Source organism: Leptodactylus fuscus, chromosome 2 (assembly GCF_031893055.1).
Source record: "Leptodactylus fuscus isolate aLepFus1 chromosome 2, aLepFus1.hap2, whole genome shotgun sequence".
NCBI lineage: Eukaryota > Metazoa > Chordata > Amphibia > Anura > Leptodactylidae > Leptodactylus > Leptodactylus fuscus.
In genome coordinates, this window is record NC_134266.1 from 39,663,793 (window position 1) to 39,683,499 (window position 19,707).

General features: G+C 41.0%; 1 protein-coding gene across 3 annotated transcripts in view; it reads right to left on the reverse strand.

Annotated features, from left to right (window-relative positions):
* Window positions 1-8,782: 8,782 nt before the first annotated feature.
* Window positions 8,783-19,707, reverse strand: part of LOC142194469 (apoptosis-inducing factor 3-like) — a 71,402-nt gene continuing 60,477 nt past the window's right edge. For all 3 annotated transcript variants that reach the window (XM_075263615.1, XM_075263616.1, XM_075263617.1), the window contains exons 16-19: window positions 13,042-13,140; window positions 11,234-11,309; window positions 11,048-11,152; window positions 8,783-8,970 (exon numbers count right to left, since the gene is read on the reverse strand). In XM_075263615.1, coding sequence (XP_075119716.1) covers window positions 8,934-8,970; window positions 11,048-11,152; window positions 11,234-11,309; window positions 13,042-13,140 — 317 coding nt within the window. In that variant the 3' untranslated portion in view covers window positions 8,783-8,933. The remainder of the gene's footprint in view (window positions 8,971-11,047; window positions 11,153-11,233; window positions 11,310-13,041; window positions 13,141-19,707) is intronic.

Here is a 19,707-nt window from a genome sequence, read left to right on the forward strand (position 1 = left end):
AAATTGTCCAAACTGTTTATACCGATGGCGTGATACAAAAAATACACACTGAAAAATGACAGAGCCAGTGCACAGCAGTGCCCCAAATACATTGTCCAAGTCCTCCACCAACACAAGCTTGTGGATATCTCTTATGTAGCAGCTGGACGTTCTGTTCTGTGGATTGGATGGAAAACTGTTCACAAATGTAACTAAACCAAAAAATATATTCCAAGTATTGTAGATTTTATATAGTAGCTTGAAGGGAAATTCTCAGAATTACAATGTATGACCTAGCTGCAAAATAGGGGAGTAGTCATTTTATTGCCGGTGCCTTCACTGAATGGGGGTCCTCTACTTGGACGGAGTGGTGGTCGGGCATGTGCACTGCTGCTCCATGGGACACTATCAGTCTGGAGATGGTGCTCTGCTACGTTTCAGAAGTCCCATAGAGGATGCGGCATCTTAAAGTGGTATATATTGGGGTTATATGTAGCGATTGACAGTGACTTTGGAATTGTCTAAGGCTGCATTCACATTTATTCTGGCTGTCCATCTTTGACAGATCAGTCAACGATAGTGTGGATCCAACGAAAAATGGAAAAACTGTTTGCCATGTTAAACAATGTAAAAATAAGCAAATCTGGCTCATTTTGTTATGGGTTTTTTTTGGGGGTGGGGGGGATGGAAAATGTGCATGTACGGCTTCCTTCCATCTAATATCCTAGATACGAAATGGATGGCGACTGATCTGTTTAAATTCCCATTGCTATGGGCGCACAAATGGATCCGCTTTTTTCTGGTTTTCCGATGGAACAGAAAACCTAATATACTAACGCAGTTGTGAATGTAGCCTCATAAATTCATGGTGCTCGTGTTACTATTCTAGATCACCAGAGATTGCACGGTGCTCTACTTAGTCCTGCGGAGCCCATTGAAATGAATGGAGCAGAGGAGTGCACTGCCCAAGCACCATTCGGACTAGGGTGCACAGCACCCATATTGTAGTGACCAATGGGGTCCAAGTGCTCAGACCCCACATTTAACCCTTATCTTTTTATGATGACTACATACATTTATACCTGGACTCTTGTATATAGGAGTTTTCCTCGTACAGCTGGCTCCATGGTTTCCCTTATTTTTTTGCATTATACATTGTATTCTTATGTTGCCTTTTAGCCTCTAATTGTTACTAATAATATAGTAATATGTTGTAATAGATTACTGAAGGGATGTTCCAGTTATAGAAACATAAAGCTGACTTTTTATATTTTACAGTACTTTGTGAATGGGCGCTGTAAGACACCCCGGGTGGACACATGGCTGGACTAATATTGGTTAAAAATCCAGAGCAAAGATCAGTTTGTCCTCGGGATTTTAGGAAGTGTGTGGATGAGATTTTGTAAAAACTCATCCACTGTGATGGCGGAGTACAACAACGTGTATCCTCTGCTGTATGTGCTGTATGTGACCCCTAGCCTAAGGCTGTATTCACATGTGTTCACATGGACTGAACATTGTTGTGTGAATACAGCCTTAGACTGCTGTGGTCAGACTGACCCCAGGTATGTTTTATGGAACGTACTGCAACGTAATGAGCTGATATATGGCAGTCAGTCCAGCACAGTAGTTGTTTGGGAGTTTATTACATTGTAACGCACCATGACGCAGTGAGATAAACCTTCACCCAGACACAGAACGGTCACATGTCCATTACAAGAGCTCTGATACTTGTACTGTAAGGAGCCATGCACCTGTGTGTGCGGTCGTCACATGACAAGATAAGGGACGCCGTACTCTCGTGGTCATAGTCTATGGCAGCAAGAAGAGATCTTGGAGATAAAAAATTGCATAACTCTGAATAACTTTAGACTTTTTGCCAATCCTAGAATGCCCGGTTTAGATTGGTTACATGTGGAAGAAATCTCAGGGCTATGTAGTAATGAAGAATGTGGTTTTTGTTGGTTTATTTAATATTGTGATTTACTTTTTGAGTTCTAATTGTGAATGGAACAATGGTGCCCATGCTTGGTACCACACGGGGTATTGTCAAAGTGAATGGACACATGGGGGGGGGGGCGGGGGCTCTGTTCTCATGTCCCTAAGGTCGGAGCCCCCAAATGATCATCTAATTACCACTCCTGTAATGTCAGATGGAACCAGATATGGAGTTTTCTTGTTTCCCGTGCCATATCTTTCTGCTAGATTTTCCTCTCCGCTACCTCTTTTGTTTGACTAGCTTTTTACTAGGCGCTTGTTCACACCTTTTTGCAGGTATTTTAGATTAAACTGCTTTTTATGTAAGAGGCTTTAGTTTAATTTCAGTTCAAACCACAGAAGTGCATGTAGGTATGATCATATTCTATAAGGATTATGAAAGTAGGGTAGTGCTATTTATTGATTTTTCAATGTTTAATTCCTTGTACGTACGGCGGAGAGATGGAGATATATGGAGATATACCATATATAAGTGAAGGCTTCCAGACTCCCCAGTATGACATACTATACAAAGTGGATATTGCTACTCGGTGGTCATTGCATGGACCCGACCTGTGGTTTTGTCTGGAATATAATATAATATATATATATATATATATATATATATATATATATATATATATATATTTTACCATGTATGGAAGAAGAAATAATTGGTCTCTGCAATGTCATTAGTGATGTAACAGGCGAGCGGCTGATCTGTCTAATCCGGTGACTGTGACTCACGTTATGACGTTCACATAGCTAAGCTTTCAGAGTGACAAATTAGGTCAGGGGTGAAAGTAGCTATTGAAATTCCTCAGCGTGATATTACAGGCAGCTCGTTCTGTCTATCCTGCCTCTGTGGTTGCGAAAAAAAAAAAAACTGTTCAGCTCGTCGCATTCTGATTTTTACTTTGTGAAATGTCACGTTCGGTGAACAAGCAAATAAAAGTTCCTGAGCTGGGTGATAAATATTTAAAAGGTAAAGTCATCCGCTGTTCTCTCTAGTTCTTAGAAGGGGATTTAGGAAACTGAACCCTTTAAAGGAGACTCAAGAAATTCTTGCTCCTACGAAATACAGCCTGATCAATTGTAGGGGTTTATTCTGCGGACTTTCATCGGCTCTAAAACTACAAACTCCCCCCACCCCACGCTGTAGTTTCACAATAGATGGAGGGCCACAAATTGGAGATTATTGGGTTAAAAGGTGATGATGTCTAGAGTCACAGTCTTAAGGCGTAGTACAAGTTAATATAAGTTTTTGTTATTTATTAATATACTTTTTTTATTATTTTTTTTTTTTAAGTGTTTTCATCTCCACTTTCTTAGGCAGAACAATTGCTACAAATTAGCCTATGAGCGAAGGGGTAGCATGAGACTGCTAGAAAAGACACGGAAATAATCACTTCTGCTATGTTCTGCTATTCTGTGCTGATTTTAACACTGCTAGGTTGTAGATAACAGGCCACTAGTGCACAGAATGAGGCAATAAATCAATTAACCAGCAGGCTCCTACTCCACCCCTACCTTTTCCATAGAGCTCTTTGTGTGAATCTGGATATGAAGACTGAATCTTATGTAAACTATCAGATTGAAGATAGAGAAGGAGAACTTCTTAATAAGTGGAGAAGGAAATGGGTCTCTTTAATACGAGATATTACAAAGTTTCTTTTGTTCAAATGTACCATTCATTTTATGAGAACTGGAGGTACACTTTAACTGCTTCTGGTCCATCCAACCCATTCTTTATACTGCAAGGACGCGTATAATATACATGTTTAGTGTCGAGAAGCAGGGGGTCGGCTGCTAAAATGTCCAGACCTCCTATAAGAAAGGCAAGGACAATTTTATCATTCCTGCCTTGCCGATCGCTGTGTACGCAGCTCTCAATGAGGTGTGGGAGCCATGATAATGCAGTTCCACTTCTAACCCTACCCCTACGTCACATGATTGCCAAGGGCCATGGGCGACGTCTTGGAGGAACCAGATCAGCTCTGGAGTAAGTGATATGAGATTGCATTCCTCCTGTTACTGGTGTAATGTGTTAGCCTCCATTACGGGGATATCTGACCACCAGACCCATTTCACCTCATTTTTGTTGAATATTAAAATTTAGTAAAAAAAAAATGTGAAAAAGAAAAACTTAGCAAGAAAGTTCTGCTTATCACTGGGAAAAAGACAAAATTTAAATAACTGAAAGGAATAACAAGCTTTCAAAACCGTATGTGCGAATGAAACTTGAAAAATTGACAGTCTTGGAATGGTTAAAGGTAGTCTGTCACCAGAATCCAGCATGTTAACCCAACCCTGCAGATAAGTAGGTTATGGTCACCTGAATCAGACCGTGCTTTCCCCATGTGCCTCCAGAGTCAAAATATCACTTTTTGTGAATACGCAAGGACATTGCCATTGTTCCAATGATGTAAGAGCACATATCATATCATATGTTCGAAATAGGAAAACCTAGTTTGATTCAGGTGACTCTAACCTATATATCAGCAGGCTTGATATGTTGGGTTCTGCTGACAGACAGACTTCCTATAATCGTTATGCAACAAGTGGCGATCTCTGAAAAGGTTTCCAAAAAGTTAAAAGCTGGATTTTACACATTGAAGTGATGGGTTCCTGGTTTGAAATAAAGGAGCGTTTCTAAAAATGTGCATTGTTTTTTCCAACAGAAGTAAAATATGACAATAAAACCTGCACCGTTGAAAGCGGCTGAAATGTGAGGTTTTAGGCTCATCTTACATGGGATACCTGACTGCCAACAACCATCTTTCTTGATCCCCATACACACATGTAGAACAATGCATATGTGTTCTGAAGTAGAGAAAGGAGTAAGTTGCTGCCAGACACACCTGGCAATGGATAAGCTGGGTTGTACATGTAGAAATCCGGGGGAGGGGGCTGCCATACATACATTTTGATGACATTGTCAGTTTCTTTTGACATGCAGGTGTTGTAAGACCAGAATATTTCTGTCCAGCAAAACAAATATCAATCTAAATTGGAATGTGTAAATGTGACATACCTAAAAATGTCTGCTGTTGTAGCATGTATAAGGTCCAGGTACAGTACATTTCCTTACACTTGGGCATACGAGCATCCATTAAGAATACAGCAGTCCCATTAGCACACATGTAGTTCACACACCAATTCATTAGCAGCGTATCCATGTTTGCACAGGACAACTTTCCACCATCAAGTGTCGGCTAATCAGGAATATATTGAGGGGGCCTCCAAACCATGTTCCCGTCTCAGGGGTGGGGTCACAGTATTTTCGCCTGTAAGGCTGCATTCACATAGGTGTTATTTAGAGCCAACTTACCAAAGTTTGTTTGAAATGGCATAACAGTTGTGCATGCAAAACCTTGATCAAGGAGAATTTTGGGCACCGCAATGGGAACCTTCTTGACCCCATTATAGTTATTGGGATCTGTTAGGTTATGATGATGCCTATTATTAGATGGATCTGATTTCACTGTTCGTTCTTCTGATATGAACATAGCCTAAGTGAGTAAAACACTGATTAATTCCAGCCGAATTACTCATTACTAGATGTGTGGTAACAATAACACCGTGAAGACAGTAATGAAAAGGGGGCTGTAATTGGTGAAATGGCGCCAGCACTGGCTGTGGTGTGGCTGGAATGCCATGTGGCAGCGGGCGAACGTGAAATATCGGAAATGAGCGTTCCTTAGATCATTCTCCTTTGTATCACGGATGTAGAAAAAAAGATAAGGGGCAACATGGTGGCTCACTGGTTAGCACTGCAGCCTTGCAGTGCTGTAGTCCTGGGTTTGAATCCCGCCAGGAACAATATCTGCAAGGAGTTTGTATGTTCTCCCCGTGTTTGCGTGGATTTCCTCCCATACTACAGAGACATACTAATAGGAAAAAAAAAGTACATTGTGATCCCTATATGGGGCTCACAATCTACATTAATAGAGAGAGAAAAAAAAAAAAAGATAAAATATCTGTGGGTGTCAAGCTGGATTTACACATTGCAGCACAGCCGCACACCGATTGTAACTGAAATGAGTACAGCCGAAACTTTATTCTTTAATGGCTGCATGGTGAGTGGTCATTACATTACACCCATTAATAGTGAGTGTGCTTTTGATCTGCACTTATTTGATCCCAGGCGCACCCGGGATGCCGCATCTAAATCCAGCCTAAGTGGCCAACTCAGACCAATTTCGTCAGCGTCTGGTTAGAAGTCTATATGCATAAACTCCGCTTCTTTTCCTTTGTAGGGAAAAATATTCCATTGGATAACTGGGAACAGGCAAACAAGAACTGTGTGCCTATCATGATCGCTACTTTCCAAGGATCCCTCTCCAAAAGCCTCCTTTATTCCTGAAAACATTGTGTTCCTTTAAGAAGCGGGGTGGGAGACTGTTCCCTGGAAAAGATTATAGAGGGGTGGAGCCGCTGGCTCAGAACAAAGTGTATACGACACCAAGGGGCCGTCAGCCAGGTTGGAATTTAGATCATATGTACCAGGCATTTGTGGAATGCTTGGTATCCCAGCCCCTGTCCCAGCAGCGCACGTAGCTGCGAATCCGCTTCGCCTTTCTGATCAGCACTTTAACAGATGTGTCTGGGTAAGAAGTGTCAGGAGGAACATAAGCAAGTGTTTTTGGTGAGAGGATGCCACAGTAAGCATATTAACTGCTTCGCTTGCCTGGATCGGACGGCCTCACCTCTCTACAGGCAAAAGCATAGTCCTGAATTTCCAGGGTTCTTTACTTTTCACTTATCTTGCTTTTTTATGTTTGTTTTTCATGTAAATTTATCTTTTTGCATGTTTTTTAGTTTAGTTTTTTTTCACCATGTTGTGTAATAGTTTATATTAAATTAATATGGTATGAATTATATTCGTGATGAGGAGGGGGCAAAAATCTGAACTCTGCAGTGAAATATCAGGGCCAAGATGTGGCTGAAGATTAGGAGATCCTTTATTAGCTGAAGGGTCACCCTACTCTGCACTGGTGAAGGACAAGCAACCTGAACCAGCTGTTGTCATTCAGAAATGGAGGTTAGCCATGCTCACGGCCTGATGTAGACATTGTCCTGATCTTCATGATTGCATTGACTATATTTGCCTCCACTACTCTCTGACTCGCACAGTGGTATTCTTCTCTATCTAGACCAGGATCTGGCTGCAGCTATATTTTGTACTATATGCTTTTCTCAAGGGTTGTACCTGCATCATATATCTCATAGATACCCTTGTGATCGCCCCCTTCACCAATTAGGGGAATTGAATTTTGCTGATAAGGGCTGAGACAGGGAGTCTGTTACCTCTGTATGTAAACACAGACCTAAAACGGAGTTTATTGCAAGCTGACTCCTGGTCCTGTAGCAAGTAAGTTTGGGATTCTCATCACCTATCAAATCCAGCTCTGCTACATCAGCTTCATGTAGTGCATCTTCTATTGATACTGTGCTAATTGTACAATCATCCCTCATTACTGACTGCAAACATGTACTGCTATGAAGAAAGATAACAGAGCAAGTGAGACCCTACCCACCAATGTACTGAGAAAACCAGGAAGTGAATAAAGCACACAGTCGGCGAGTTGGAATACCCCCTTTAAGTGATTAATGGGACTCCTGTAACCCAACGGCCTTGCAGTGGAATGTGAAAAGATGTTCCCAGAATGCAGCTCACCAACAAAAGATATTTAGAAGATATAGTGATTACCAGCGCCATCATAACAGGTTTCAGACACCTGTCAAAGATCATCAATAACGCTCCTGGTCAGAATGTCTTGTCATTTTTCTAGTATTCCATTTAAGGAAGAGACGGACATTAGTTCTCAGTATAGGTGTCATACCGAATCCCCTCCCCCTCTTATAGTTGTTTTAGCCAACTACAAAGAGATTTCTGCATAGCTAATGCTATATCTTCGTAGCATACATCTCTAGAAAAGATTGTGGTGTACCTGAGGGCTGATGACTAATAAAGCAGGGTCACATCTTGGTGCATCGTACGTACTTACTGTATATGTAGTGTATCTGATGGCCTACACAATAATAATACATGTATATAGCCTATAGTTTTGGTATATGTGATCATTGAATATGGGCTGTTCTTCTTCCACAGGTCATGGAGTGGTCTTCCTATTGGCTCACCAGCAACAGTTCTTCAGTGGCAAGCTTTATGTTCATGCTCAATGCTAAAGCTGCCAGTTGAAGAACTGTTGAAGTTGGCTATTATTCCGCTGAGGTCCTCTGAAGATTTCGGAAAAAGGCTGAACAGAAGGAGATCACGTGGCCGAGTTTGTTCTTTACATTGTAAGCAGGATATTAAATATGAGAATTCTTCATCTGGACCAGTAATACAAGTTCTGTCCATTTTTACAAATTTGATAAAGCTAGTCTGTTGCAACGGAATCTGCTCAAGGTTCTGATATCATTGTGTACAATGAGGGTTTCTAGAATCTATAAAAATATATATAATGGAATATTTCATCTAATTCTAAGCCCTACTGACTCCATTGCCACCATTTCTGTATCATATGCACCATTCACATGACCTCCGCACCAATGTAAAATAGAGGATATACCGCCATCATCTTCCCTGGACATCTATCATCAAGCTTGTTGAAATGAACTATGTAAGGGGTGTCCCTGTTACTCGCACAGTGACATTGTTGGTTGAGCTCACACAAAATTACTCATTTGGTTTTCACCATTGAAACACTTTCAAGGTTTTTTTTTTTGTGTGTCTATTGAAAAAAAATGAAACACTACAGTAGTTAAAATTGATTTAATGCACAGTTGCACATAAATTGTCATTATTAGACAATGCTCCTTCCTCCATAGTCCTGTCTGGACTAGAAGAAAACTCATGACATTGCCATTACATTGTGGCTGGTCGGTCCTTAGAAGGTCACTTGTGAAATGTAGCCCGTAGAATACTCTTGCATCTTTTTGGTCTTTGGAACAGATCGGTATAACAATGGTCATAATTTTCCAATCACGTTAATGAAATCTTCATCCCTGCATAGAAAAAGCCACAAAACACCAAATTGGTTACTGTCTATGAAGTGACAAAGGCTCACCTTACTCCAAAGTGCCAGGGTAGCCGGATCATTACACTGACTTAGATTTTGTCTAGTATTAGTAGCTTCCTCTAGGTAACTGGTCTCCATTCATCACAAAAATCCCCATATAATACACATTAGGGAGGAGATTGGCCGGTAAATGATGTTCTACATAGGGTGACGCTTATAAATGGTGGATCTAGTGGCAAAAATAAATGTACTGCAAAGATGTGTGGTCTTTGTATTTATTTCGATGGGGCTGGGGTTCTGAATATAAGATACTAGCTCTAGTGGGGAGGACTGGATAACAATACAAACCTGAATTTTACAAGGAAAAAAAACCTACCAAAAAAAAAAAAAACTATAGCAGGTTAGTTTTCAAAGTAGATTCCAAAACCAGCAGAGTTCATGCTGTGTATCTGCCAGGGCTTTACACTGTGGGGTTATCACGGGTCCTTGTGAAGCTATAACAACTGCTACAGACCTCACTAGGAACGTTAAAGGGGTACGGTGACCGACATATTCCTACGAAATAAGAGGCACTGGCTAAGTGCGATACAGCTTGTAGAGGGAATCTGTCTCCATGGACTGGGTAAAAGGTGCAGATTCTGTATAGGTAATTTATACTTTGTCATACACCCATAATCAGCCTGCAAAGAGTCATGAATACTCAGGACTCTAAGGCTGAGGCCCTAATTTCAGAAACGCAGCTTTTTATTATATTTAATTTTTTTCAGATTTTACTACATTTTCTATTCCAAAGTTAAGAATGGCCACAAAAAGAGTGGGGAAATATATAGGAAGCTCTTATACTTCTCCCTTCTGCTCAATCCACTCCTGGTTTTGGCTAAAAAAAAAAAAAAAAAAAAAGCTGCATTTCCACAACGTGGAGCCTCAGCGTAAAGACCAAATCACAGTGGTGTTGCATAATGTACCCAATACAGTCATAATTGCACACTGTTCTGGGGCCATAGGTGCAGTCCTTTAGAACTAAGTAAAACAGGATTCATTCCAGGCTAGTTCTCGTCGCTGACTTTTTGTTACCATGCAGCTAGTAATGAGAAATAGCCTGGAATCAATCCTGTTTCACTTTGCACGGGCCCCAGCACAAAGTGCAGTTCTGACTTTTTTTTGTTTGTTTTTTTTGCAGATTGTGAGCCCCATCTAGGGATCACACTGTTTTTTTTATTTATTTATTTTTTCCTATCAGAATGTCTTTGTAGAATGGGAAAAATTCCACGCAAACACGGGAAGAACATACAAACTCCTTGCAGATGTTGTTCCTGGCAGGATTCGAACCCAGGAGTTCAGTGCTGCAAGGCTGCAGTGCTAACCACTGAGCCACCATGTTGCCCCTTGCAGTTCTGACTTTTTGTCTAATACAGCCCTTAAAGGGTCTATGATATTGTTTGCTGTGGCCTCTTCATCACTAACCAAACATCAAGCTGTACATTGTATAGTGGTTGTGCTTGGCATTGCCCCATTTATTTAAATGGATCTGAGCTTCCAAATATCCATGTGACCAATGGATGTGATGTTGTTCCCTGAGAAGATGAAGTAGATTTCAATATCTTAGTTCTGGATAACCCTTCCAGATCAGAGCTGTACGGAGAAGAGCCCTAGGTGCTTTAGTGCACTGACCTTGCTGGAGAAATGTCAGTAAGTGCAAAGATAATATTACATATTTTACTGCAAAAGCTGCTGTATTGTAAAACATTGTGACAGACTCCCTTTATATGATACTTAAATCCTATCAATGATTGATAGCCTCATCTCTACAACTGTGCATACAGAGAGAACTGCCACTCATTGATAGGACCACCCCCTGAGTCAATTACTGTTTCTAAACCTAGTAAAAGCAGAGATGTAAATGTATATATATATATATATATATATATATATATATATATCTCAATCTGCACAGCTCCTTCTCCTTTCTAACATGCAGCCTGTGATAGGTTCACTTTAAGTACATTGCGCTGTACATATCTGTTTTCTATGTATATATAGTCTGGGAAAATAAAGTTACTTACAACACGTCCTTTTTGGTGATTCTTTTACCAGTGAAAATTAGTTCTGCCACTTGTGACACAATGGGGTCAAAGTTCATGCTTGACACAGCGACGACAATGTCATCCCTGCATATAATAAAGCATGAAGAGTAAAATAAGCAAATAGTTTTCACATCATTACAAGCATAAAAAATACCATCTGCTTACTTCAAGTAGAAAGCCAAAAACTTCAGTTCTTCAAGTGTTCCTTTCATCAGGATCTCAGTGTATCCTTCCCCATATCCTGTAAAGAAAAATGAACCGTACTAAATTATCTGAAATAATTAAATATCCAGCCAAAATGACAATTTCTGGACAAACTCTGCCAAACATGTATTTTAAAAGAAGCAAGTTGCGATGAAAAAATTGTGTATACGGATGAGATGGATCTAGAAATGGACCTTTCACCGCCTCCACCAGTTCTTCACGTCCTATAGGTGCTGCTTCACGGATTCCAAAATTCCACAGAATTGTTCCTGAGCAACCCCAGTGTATAATAAAATCTCTATTGGAAAGGGGCCGATATAACACCGACCCCTTTCAATTAACAATATGTATAGCGAGAAGGAGCGCTATCAGAGGTCCTTCCTCCCAACCACAGTCAGGCTGTATAATCTACATCAGGCTAAGTGAAGATCACTCCGCACAGAGAACTAAATGATCCTGAGTCCTTCTTGTTCTTCATAGTTGCTATGACTCCTAGTATCTTTCTATCTGCGATTCTGAGTGTGTATGTGTTCTTTCTCAAATGTGTTATCTATGCTGCTGTAACACACTGAATCTCCCCCTGGTGGGACTATTGAAGAGGATGTTTCATGGATTTGGGCACATGCGGTGTTATATACTGCTGGAAAGCCGACAGTGCACTGAATTCAGCGCACTGTCAGCTTTTCCGATCTGTGCCCTGGGTGAAGAGCTATTGGTCCCTGTACCGTAGCGCTTTACAATCAGAAGGGCGTTTCTGACACTCTGTCAGGAACGTCCTTCTGCACAGCAACACCTATAGTGCTGTACTGTGTGAGTGGGGAGGAACGCCTCCTCCCTCTGCTCACAGTGCTCGTCCATAGACGAGTATTATCAGGAGGGGAGGGGGCGTTCCTCGCCGCTCACACAGCACAGCGCTATAGGCACTGCTGTGCAGAAGGACAGAAACGGCCTTCTGACAATGAAGAGCTACGGTACCGGGACCGATAGCTCTTCACCAGGGGAACAGATCGGGAAAGCCGACAGTGCGCTGAATTCAGTGCACTGTCAGCTTTCCAGCGGTATATAACACCGCATGTGCCCAAATCCATGAAAGGTCCTCTTTAAAGGATTATCTTATCTTAAAGGCACAGGGCCCACTGGAGGATTTGCCAGTACCCCGGTAGGCCAGTCCGACCTTGTGCAAAACACTTTTTTGTGCAAACAGTGCTAAAACCCTTGCATATTTTCATCAGTAAATCTACCACATATGTTTCCCCAAAATTACAGTCAATTGGGTTGAGCATCAATATCAGACATAGCGTGTGCATAAAAGCACAGAGATCGTATAGGTGATGTCATATTGTATCGGAGCACTAATGGGGCATTATAGTATGTACGGGCACCAGACTTTTGCTCGGAAGGACCTAGCTATATCCATACATTACACAGCAGCCTTTTGATATCAATGAGAACAGTATGATGCCATATTATGCATATAGTGGCACAATGAACACTTGTTACCAAATCAACAGTAAAGAAATCAGCAGCATAGAATAAAGATGAATGTATAGTCGTGCCTCTCTAGGACACAAGTCCAGCAGCCCTCAGAGCCTTCAATGTCAGAGATCCCAGCAGCATATCCAATGACAATACCTTTTTGACCCAATTCAATGTTTCAGCTCATGGCGAGCCTTGCATTGGGTAATTATAGATCATCACTACATGCAGTTCTTAAGTAAAAAGGCACGATGTAAACCCAGCCTCAGAAAATCCCAACGTGACATACACACCTGCATAACGAATGCTCTTTCCTAACAAAGACGTCCAAAAATATGGCACGGAGTTCACAGGCACCTGCTTGTTCAGCATATTGAGAGCAGCAATGCGGCCTGTAAAATAAGACAGATCCTTCTTATGTCTCATGTAACATGCTCCTTCTAGAAATAGCTTACAATAGACAGTGTAAAACTTCTCATTTTACTACATTTATTCATGCAGAATGATTGCAGAAGAGACACCTGCAGGTAACCATTTACAAAAGAAGAACCACAGTAATAAATAGGCAGAGGCTATGTTGCTTTTCTTGTTGCAGGTTTTCCTGCGTTTCAAAACGGATTACAAAAATCTGCAACAAAAAAAGCCACAGCATGGGGCCTCAGCCTCATAGTACATACATCATGCAAGGGCTGGACAGTTAATTAATAATAATAATAATAATAATAATATTAAATTTTATTTATATAGCGCCAACATATTCCGCAGCGCTGTACAATTTGTAGGGTTCAAATACAGACAGAAAGATACATTACAAAGAAAATTTAATTGAATAAAATTACTGATTTTAATCAGAATCATGAAGTTGATGTTCACCATGCACCAGAGTCTGATATATTCCATGCAAGTATTCTCCAGCTGCAAGCTATGTTTCTTCACTGTAGTCAATAGTTGGGTGGCCGGACAAGGAAACCGAAATCAGATATATCCAATTCCTCCCTGTGCCAGCTCACATTACTTGTTCAGTTTCCTTAAAGGGATTCAATCATTAAAAGGAATGTAAGAGACCACTGCAAGTTGGTGACGGAACGGTTCCATCGACCATTTACGGTGGTCTCATGTAAGAAGAGGAGTGAAGAGAAGGGGCAACGCGGTGGCTCAGTGGTTAGCACTGCAACCTTGCAGTGCTGGAGTCCTGGGTTTGAATTCCACCAGGAGCAACATCTGCAAGGAGTTTGTATGTTCTCCCCATGTTTGCGTGGATTTCCTCCCATTCTACAAATACATACTGATAGGAAAAAAAATAAAAAAAATTATTGTATCCCTATATGGGGAAATGAGGAGGAAACTAAAGATGAGCGAACACTGTTCAGATCAGCCGATCCGAGCAGCACGCTCCCATAGAAATGAATGGAAGCACGTGTGACGCCTGCCGGCAAAGTCAGCGTCACAGGTGCTTCCATTCATTTCTATGGGAGCATGCTATTCGGATCGGCTGATCCGAACAGTGTTCGCTCATCTCTAGAGGAAACGCATCAGGAATAGAAGACAGAGGTGGTGCTGTGCTCTGAGTACAGGGGGAACGCCCGCTCTGCTTTCTGAGTACATTTACCGTAATGAACAAAAGAGGAAAATTCAAAAATGGCGGCGTGGACCTGCAAAATAAAAGTAAGAGATGAACAGCCTTTCTTAAGGCTATTCCTATGTGCTTTTAGTTTAAAAATGTTTTGGTTTTTTTTTTATTTTTTTTTTTATGATAGAATCCCTTTAAGCAAAAACAAAATTGAGACTAAAATCAAGAACTGACCATAAACTTAAAAAAATCCAGATTTTATTTTTAGGCAAATTCGCCCAGTCCTACATGAACACACCGTCTGCAAGAAAGGTGAGAATCCAACTATCTAGTAACAGATATGGTGATGCAGTGACTTGCAATATCACAGATGCCTAAGGGCCACTTTAACATGGCAGTATCAGTATGTGCAAGGCAAAACTTGGGCAGGTCTAACTCATGGACAAGGTGCAAGTCTGTTTATTAGAATTTTTCTTGCAAAGACAAAAACAGAATTATTGGACAGTGGCAAAAACATTGCACATAAAGTCGGCTGTTCTCCGTTGAGCCAATTTGGATGGTATTGTGGAACAACGATTCTCCTACTCTTCTTGCAAATACGCATAATTGGATTTAGGTAGAATACATTTTTGTTCGGCCTCATCTATAATTCATCATTTTGTTTCAAGAACCAATTCAATATAATATGCATGCGATGGGAAGCAGGAACAGTCATCATGACGGAACGTTTACTATTGAAGGTGGATTATATTTGCAGGTAGATGAAAATGAAGCAGAAATCCATGGAAAGCGTTAACCATAAGAACATCCATCCCTACTGTGACAGAGCAGGGCGCTGCGGTTCACAAGGGTGGTCCATCACGGTGGCTCAGTGGTTAGCACTGCAGCCTTGCAGCGCTGGGTCCTGGTGTTCAAATCCCACCGAAGGGCAAAAAAAAAAAAAAAAACCTGCAAAGGAGTTTGCATGGATTTCCATCCCATGTTCCAAAAAATACTGATAGGGAAAAAAATGTAAATTGTGAGCTCTATGTGGGGCCACAATCTACATAAAAAAAAAAAAAAAAAGGTGGTCCATCAGACAGAACAATCTGAACTTGCCCATTCCCTTCTGCGGCCGGCAACATTTTGGCCCAACGTTCCAAATTCAAAATAACTTGCCTGCAAAATCAAGCTCAAGAAATTTGACAACTGAGTTTAAGGGATTTCTTTTTTTTTTTTTTTGGAAAGGGTGTAGTTTTGGGTGGGGAACATACTGCATAGAATTTCTAATATCAAGGGAAAAATATATAAAAAAAATAAAAATCTCAACATTCCGACAAACTTTTTTTTTTAATGACAGTTACCAAAGACTAAAAACTATTTCATTTTATTGTATACACTGCAAGGGTTTAGAAAAACTTACAGAATATGTGTACATTACACGGTGCCTACGGATGGTACGACAGGTAAACCTTAGGACACAATTGGTGGCAATTTTTTATGTGTATTTTTTATTACAGGTGTATTTAATTTTTGATGTCTGATATATTATAGACCGCAGCTACCTCCCCTCTGTAGGCTTCACATTATTACTTGACAACTTGAATGTTATCCCGTAGGAAAGAAAGTTGCAAGCGATGCAAAAAAGTACGCACAAATGCACCCATATTACTTCTGCATGAAAGAAGCCTTAGGAGCATGGTGAAAGGTTCGTGTTTGGCTGGAGATACAATTCAAGGGTCACTGACATGGTGACCTTTCAGAAGTTGTGATAAGTATCTATCCAGTTACTTCAACCTCCATCAGTGGCTAGAATTAAATCTGAGTATTGGTATTCGTGACCCGTCTCCAAAGATAGTAGAGTAGATCTGAGCCAAAGGAACTTAGCAGCTCTCTCTCTCTCTCCGTCAGTGGTCCCCAACCGGGAGCTCTGGTGTCAGAAGCCATATGCATCTTATAACCTCAATCTACGTGGCTCTCATTTGTGGCACAGATTATATATGACAAAAATGCTTGTAATATTGAATATGTATCCAGGCCTCTCAGCCCTGCCTATCTAGAACCTATAATATCATAGCACTAATATAAGTTACAGTAAAGATGAATGGTTATACAATTGCTTACAAAGAAGGGTGAAATTTATTGATATTTCTCACAATGACAACTCATTACAGGGCTCCAGAACCCCTTTCTATGTCAGAACACGAATAAAATGTAAAAAAGTACAAATAAACTTTAAATACCGAAAAGTTACCGAAAACGCATTGTATAGACACTCCCTTAGGGAGGGATAGAGACTGGGAAAAGAAATTCAGGTAAACAAATGTCTACCTATGCCTAAAACTATAAGTAGGCAACATATGCAGGCACATGATGAGGAAAGGAACCAGGAAAGTCCTAGATTGCAAAATAATCTGCAACCGAGGGTGCCAGGTGTTTAGAACAGGTAGTTTGTCAGAGGTCAAGTTCACCCATCATTGTATGCACTTGGTAGTCTGGGTCAGCACCCAGAAGATGTCACTGCCTGGTTCTTGTTTGTACCACCATTCCTCAAATTCAGCTTATCCTGAGAACTCAGCTGTGACCTCTTTCCTGATATGTCTACAATAGTGTTGTGCTTATTTTGCGCAACCTCTTAAAGTGGACATTTTATCACCTCCACCAATCTACGTTCTTAGCATTTATTGAAATGCGCCGCTCCATTGATTTCAGCACAGTTGATATTTTTTCTCTAGCCTCCAAGGTTCCAGAGCAACAAGCAAAGTTAGTTTTGGTGCTCAATGTGCCATTGAAACTCTGTAATGTCAGAAGGACAGTGCTATTACTGAGTATTATCTGTATGTATATAGCTTGGGGATGAGAGCTTGAAACGCGTTGCATTTACATATATGCCTTTTAGCCAATAAACCATCTTTTAGTTTTATCCACCTGCGGTCTTTATTATTATTATTTATTTACTTTTGCTTACTTATATAGCGCTATCATATTCCACGGCGCTTTACAGATATTATCACCGCTGTCCCATATACAGCTCAATTCATCATCCGTATGTTTTTGTAGTATGGGTGTAAATTGGAGCACCTGAAGGAAAACCACACAAGCATAAGGAGAGACTACAAACTCCTTGAGGACTCCAGTTGTGCAAGTCTACAGTGATAACCACTGAGCCACCGTGCTAACCACTGAGCCACCGTGCTAACCACTGAGCCACCATGCTGCCCACACTTTTTATATTTTGTTTGTACTTTTAATATTCTGAATGCAAGCTCTGGTGGCGGATCCTGAGCTCACCAAGTAGGTGAGGCTTCTCCTAACCCTATGTTATTATGTACTGATTTTCCTATTGGATTACACTAAGAAGTGCTCTCTATCTTTTGCTTTCGGTAGACCACAATGGAGCATTGTGACATCACAATGGATAAATGTGACATCACAAAAGGCCACTGTGATGTCAAAATGTGGCACTAACACAATAGTATCACAATGGTTAATTGCAACATGACATTATGTCACAGTGACATCACAATATGGAATTGCTAGATCACAATATGGAAATAAACCCCAACCAATATCTTGGGAGCCAGTTGTGGCTCATGACCCCAATCCATGTGACTTGCCATTGAAGTCCTCAGTTATGGCCATAAGCACTGCTTACAATATGACAAATACTGGCAATTTTGAATATAAATCTGAACCTCTTACCAGTGCCAAAGTAGATAGTATAATATAATACCACTTGTATAATCAAAGTTAAAAATCTGCAAATGTTTGCAATTCCAGAATTTACGTTCTTCAACTGAATATGGCTCTCAATGACTAGTCCAAGTTGAATGCAGCTCACAGTGAATAAAAGGCTAAGAACATATTCTCTAAGGTCTCCTTTTGAGGATGGCTAAGTACACACTATAGACAGTATATCACCAATATTCAGTTCTACTAGAAAACTAAGAAACCAAAGGCTAAGAGACCTGATGGGAACCAAACAATCATAACTTCTGACATGTCTCTATGGTATGTTAAGCAGATGAAAAGAACAGTGACCCCGATGCAGAAGATTTATTAAATCCCCCGCATTGAGCTGAAATACTGCACATAAGCTGCGAGCAGGTACGGCCATGTTTTTTTTAAAGAACGCAGCCATTTTCTGATTTCTAAAACAATGCCCTTTTCTTGTACATGGAACATGAGAGCAGTCACACACATACAAAAGTATCCGTGTACACATAGTTTCGGGCTGAACAGAATGTCATTGTGGGCCTTCATGTGCTCACTAGGCCACAGGTTGTTTAGCATATATGCTTGCACATCTTGAAATATTTTGGGCTAATATGGAAACCCTGAGATTACAGGTGAGTGCAATAGTACAATATAAAAACTGCAAATTAGTTCTCTGGCAGCGATGGGGGCGGGCCCCATCGCTGAAAATGCGATGGGGGCATCCCCACTGCTGCTCGAAAACACGCTCCAGCGACGCCTCTATCTTCGGCTGGATCCTCCCCTGATTTCGTCGACTTCCTTTGCGTCACCTCCGATGCCTGCGCAGTTGGCTCTGCCAGTGAGACACCAGCAGAGCTGAGTGCGCATGCCGGCCGGCGGCCATTTTTGGGAGGCCGCTCTTGCAGTTCAATACAGGATCAGCCTCCCAAAAATGGCTGCCGGCCAGCATGCGCACTCGGCTCTGCAGGTGTCTCACTGGCAGATCCAACTGCGCAGGCGTCGGAGGTGACACAAAGGAAGACGACGAAGGAGAGGATCCAGCCGAAGATAGAGGCGTCGCTGGAGCGTGTTTTCAAGCAGCGGTGGGGACGTCCCCATCACTTTTTCAGCACTGGGATCCACCCCCATCGCTGCCAGAGAACTAATTTGCATACCGGTAAAAAACAATATTTCTAAGCAATGGCGCAGCGGAGACCATGTCTAAAGGTAAGCGACGAATAGCCTTTCTAAAGGCTATTCCGACATGTGATCACCAAAAAAATTCATTTCAATGGTAGAATTCCTTTAATCTGAAAGCATACTTTGTAAAATGAAGAGACACCAGAGTTGGATTCTGCATCTGAGATCTGCTTAGTGGAATGTGACATCAGCAAGCTGGCTACATGTCCGATTACTGAAACAAGCTATAAATGATGAAACTGCCAGATTATGGAGACTATATCACCATAATAAATACTCCTTCTAACTGTGCAATATAGTAGACACTAAGGCTGAGGCCCCACATTGTGGAAATGTAGCTTTTTTTGTTGCTGATTTTGCTGCTTTTTTTTTTTAGCCAAATCCAGGAGCAGATTGAGAAGAAAGGAGAAGTATAAGACCTTCCTATATATTTCCATTCCTTTTGTAGCCATTTTTTGGCTTTGGCTCAGAAAACCGCAACAAAATTTGCACAAAAAAAAAAGCTGTGTTTCCA